The sequence below is a fragment of the Apium graveolens genome, chromosome 9 (assembly GCF_009905375.1).
Source record: "Apium graveolens cultivar Ventura chromosome 9, ASM990537v1, whole genome shotgun sequence".
NCBI lineage: Eukaryota > Viridiplantae > Streptophyta > Magnoliopsida > Apiales > Apiaceae > Apium > Apium graveolens.
The window spans coordinates 226,785,710-226,790,469 of NC_133655.1; the positions used below are offsets into that span (position 1 = coordinate 226,785,710).

A 4,760-nucleotide genomic window follows, 5' to 3' on the forward strand; every position below is an offset into this window, starting at 1 on the left:
CAATATAATGGACACAATGTATATTTACTTCCGATAAAATAATAAACTCGTTAAAGTAATATTTTTTCTTGATCCCAACCATATTACTTTAAAGAGGTTTAACTCTAGTTCAATTTCACTTATTTTTGAAGATGCTTTGTGCCATTTTATTAGTAAATTGATTTACCTTCAAAAAAATCCAGTTGTAATTTAGTAGATACAATCAATTTAAACATGCTAAACTTACAACTTACAACATATGAAGAATGAAGAAAATAACCCTTGCACATGAACAGATTTGACCGACCACCACTTTTTCCATATATGACTACACACAAAAGAATTCAAGAGAAAAGGGCCAAAAAGTGTATACAATGTACTTGCTTTGTTTGTGTTTTCAGTGCTGCTAAGAATAAGCCTCTAAAAATCTATCCAAAGTATTCAGCAGCTTCTTTTGCTCTGCTGCTTATGCTTTTTAATTTGTTATTCACAGATAAAATATATGTTCTTGATTTCAATTCTAGAATGTGGATGAATTCGTGGAATGAGATGTTTCGCGCTTCATAAAAAGAGCATAAAGTAGCTCATTCCAAGAATCCGGCACTCCAGGAAGACACCAGTGGCTGCAGTCCTGCCTATTGAGAGGAGCCGGAGGATTACTCTGATATATCGATGAATGTCCATCTTTTCTTCTTGATGTCATATTAGTAATATATAATACGTCTATAGAATTTTCATTTGATTTGTTTGAATGAGCTGATATTGCATCAACAAGTGCGCTATAGCTGCTTCTAATGTTTGATGGATTTAAAGAAACATCCAGTTCTGGTAATGTCTCCATGTGACAGCCCCCGCCATTTCTCCAATTCCCACCTCTGTATGTTTACCAAATTAGGTTTGTTTAGATCCAATTGAAACTAAGCGTCTATGATGATCTAAGTATCGACAAATTAGGCAGCTATGGAAGAAGACTGAAAGAAAAATATGTATTTACAGAAACTTTGATGAAAGAAGATTTAAAGAAACATAGCATGCATGCACTCAAGACTCTGATGAAAGAAGATCGAACAAACCTGTAATGCACAGGGGCAAATGTCCGAAAAAGGACCTGAGTCTTGTTTGTATTAACTTCACGGTGTATATAGTTTACCACAGTGTTTAAGGCTTTGTGATAAGCAGTGTCAACTTGCATATCCATCTTCACCTTTGATCCTTCTTGAAAGTAGGAACCTCTGATGTGATAAAAAAAATATTTAAAGGCGATACATTTATTGAAAGTAAGAGATAACTTGACATAAATGATAGACTACTGGACAACACGTTCTGAATCAAATTTCAATTTATAACAATTAGAATAAAGCCGCAACTGGTAAAAAGAAGTATGTGTAGTACTTCAACTTACACTCTAATAGTCTTCTCATAATTCCACCAGTGTCCTGTGTTTAAAATCAGAATATCTGCATGTTTCCATTGCAAACAACTCCAATCAACTATGTCTAACTTGAGGGTTATTCTTACACCTGAGGGAGACTTAGCAGCAGGCCTGCCCTGTGATACAAGAAATGGAGCGCGATAGTACTCCACAGTGCAGTTATAATCGACAAATTTGAAGCTTAAAAACCCTTTATGCTTTGTAATGGGGTTTCCGTTCACTTCATATATATTGCTCTTGTTGGAAACTGCAGAAGATAGCATGCAAAGTAGGGACTCCCACTGATTTCTTCCAATTGAGTCTCCAACAAAAGCCAGTCTTTTGTTCCGTAGTTTCTCCAACATTAACTTTGCATCAAACCTGGTTTTTTTGTCCAACAAGATACACCACTTAGTCCGTTAGTTCTACATTCTAGCCAAATTGAATGAGAAAGTTGAAGTTCATGAGAGTATCATCTAACTCTGCGACTACCAGACAAATTGTAAAACTGTTACCATTCAATCTAAGAATTGCAAGCTCGATTCTAAGAAACAGTTTATGCATGAACTTGTGTTCGTTTTTCATAATAAAATAGATCCAAGGGAATCATATTGTAAACTAGTTATTTTGAATGAAAATTATAAATTTGTAAACTAAGCTACAGTTTAAACACAAGTCCAGTAAGTTAGATTTATTTTCTTGGCATCACACATGATATTTTTGGGGTAAAGACGCTGAAAAGAACAAGAAATCAGACAGTTGCAAATAAATCCAAAAAGAAAAAAAAATAAAGGCCACCAGGAATAAAAGAGCAAAACTTGTGATTATCCTGTTTCTAAAATGTAGCAGCAAACCATTAATACTATTTCATATCTACTCGCGCACTGCACACATGAACAATGCATTTCCCAGACAAATTTCCCAGGCCACAACTATCAACTTGAAGAAGCAAATGGACTAGCAGACAGATAGGTACCCCCATCAGAAAAGCTTCACGGGTACAAAGAAACTTTTTTTAAGTTAATTATCTTATCAACTATTCAACTCTCCCTCTGCAATACAAGAAACAATTGTCTGGTAGAAGAGTGGATCGCTAGAGCTCAATATTGCAAAAAAATTCCTTCAACAATAGCATCTAAATTAAATCCCTAAATATTCTGATAGATATCGGAATTATCACGAAAGAAACTCGAAAACCCTGAACCAATATATTTCTGTAACCATGTTAACTTGTGGACACTGCAGAAACTGTTCCCCGGAAACATGATAACTTAACTACTTAAGAAATTGCACCAAGATCAATCAGATACAACATTCAAAAACATTTCCAAATAATTATCAGCAAACAAAATACAAACTTCCAAGTAGACTCACCTAGGCAAGTTACAAGCTTTAGGTTGCCACCGCCATTTAGTGTACTCCGAATCAGGCCTTCCATTTTCAGAACACCTAAACCCTCCATCCAAGAAACTACAATTTCTAGATTCATACAATGGATAGCTCTCATCCCATACCCAATCACCTTCAAAAACATCACAATCACCACCATTTTCACTCAAGAACTCAATTTTTTTGTCTTCTCCTCTGCTCGAACCATTGAATTTTAAGCCCACAAACGTCCCAGACTGAACCGTTATCCGAAAACTTCTACCAAACTCCCCATAATCAAAGTAGAAAAAACAGCATGTAACTAAAATTGTAAGAAACACAAAACCAAGAAATCTAAAAGATGGCTCAAATAATCTGAGACCCTTTATTTTCTTTATAGTATCTGCATATGACATTGTATGTAACTCTGCTTGAGAATGGTTCTCAGACATTCTTGTCTAGCTATATTATATCCACACAATACGAACATGTCAATGCAAGTAATGCAAGTATATTTATTAATATATTATGTAAGGTATGCTTATCTATGACAGCTACATGTATTTAAGTACTAAGATCTCAACAATAATTCCTAACAAATGAGAAGTGAATGAAATAGTCCAAAGGTTTATAAAATAAGTGAATGAGACCGACAAGGTCCTATCCTAATGGCGAAGGTTATGTCACATATTCGATTTCTCCTCTTGTTGATACGTACGGCCCCTAGATCGGATAATAAAATATAGAATAAGTCGAGGGAAATAAATCAAAAATTATGTAGAAGGTATTGTAGAAAAATATGGTTGAATAATTGAAACAAGAATGAATAAAGAGGTGTGAGGTGGAAGCAAAGGGACATTAATGGAGAGGATGGGGGGGGGGGGCTTGGTTCTTTACTTGATGAGGGAGTAAACTTTACTGCATATTTGAGGACCTTTTTAATGGGGTTGTACCTGTACGTGAGATATAAAAGATGGATGTTAACTGTTGTGTAAGCAAAGTAGCATTCATGGTCGTGGAAGAAGCATTATGTTAGTGCAAAGAGAGAAAGCTCTTGTGTGAGCCATTTGTGGATGTATCATTAAGGAGTCCTAGTATAACTTACTTTTTTTATACTGAAATTCTATAAATTCTGATAGTTTAAATCAAAGAATATCCATAAAATTAAAAATTAAAATGGAACTGAAAATGTCAATGGAAATGAAACTTAGTATTTTTATTATAATAATTATTGTTGAAGTCGGAATCTTCTAATTCAATGAGTTAATGACCAAAATACCACATTTTCAAGCTGATTGATTCCGTACCCACCAAATAACTTGAATCATTTGTTATATTTGATTTTTTTAATTAACTGATGCGCATTTTTGTAATACGTATCAGACATTAATACGCATCTTCCAAATGTGTGTATCACGCGTTAGAAAGCTAACTTGTAGAGTTTGATACGCAGATGAAATGAAATTTAGGGAATTTTGGGTCAAATTTATAGAATGCAGTAATCACTGCCATGGAAATTGATTTGATACCAAAGCCTAATTCAATCATGTTGAAAATTAATATAAAAATTAAACTATATTTTTAAGACAAATTATTAATAAAAAAAGTTCTTTTTTCATATTCATATTCGTTGATATAATTTTTCTGTTCACAAATAAAAAATATGTAAATAATGAAAAATTATCATTAATGCATTTACATCAATTTCAATGTAAATATAAAAAAATCTGTAATATTATAATGCAAAGGAGGCGTCCTAGCAAAATATTATTACCTTTCAAAATATATAAATTAAATCACAATTGATATAACTCGTTAAAAAAGTTATTATGCTATTAAAAACTTTTTCAATTATATATTACAACTCCTCACTTACAATTTTCCTCGCACATTGTGTAAATTATTTCCTAATTATTAATTTTCTATTACAATGAGCTTATACCTTAAGCTTGGATAATTTATTATTTCGGAATAATTACACTTATACAATTTATTGTTGTTC

At 33.0% G+C, this 4,760-nt stretch overlaps 1 protein-coding gene across 1 annotated transcript; it reads right to left on the minus strand.

Annotated features, from left to right (window-relative positions):
• Nucleotides 1-239: 239 nt before the first annotated feature.
• Nucleotides 240-3,838, minus strand: LOC141684288 (protein trichome birefringence-like 10). The gene is made up of 4 exons (XM_074489204.1): nt 2,765-3,838; nt 1,382-1,771; nt 1,053-1,211; nt 240-854 (listed from the first exon to the last, which is right to left on the minus strand). Exons 1-4 carry the CDS (start codon nt 3,208-3,210, stop codon nt 500-502), a joined length of 1,350 nt encoding a protein of 449 aa, XP_074345305.1. The 5' UTR covers nt 3,211-3,838; the 3' UTR covers nt 240-499.
• Nucleotides 3,839-4,760: the final 922 nt, after the last annotated feature.

Coding starts and splice junctions, on each gene's coding strand:
- LOC141684288 (XM_074489204.1), bottom strand. CDS start 3,210: ATGTCTGAGAACCATTCTCAAGCAGAGTTACATACAATGTCATATGCA. Junction 1,772..2,764: donor AAAGCTTGTAACTTGCCTAG/GTGAGTCTACTT, acceptor CAAAAAAACCAG/GTTTGATGCAAAGTTAATGT. Junction 1,212..1,381: donor TATGAGAAGACTATTAGAGT/GTAAGTTGAAGT, acceptor TTATCACATCAG/AGGTTCCTACTTTCAAGAAG.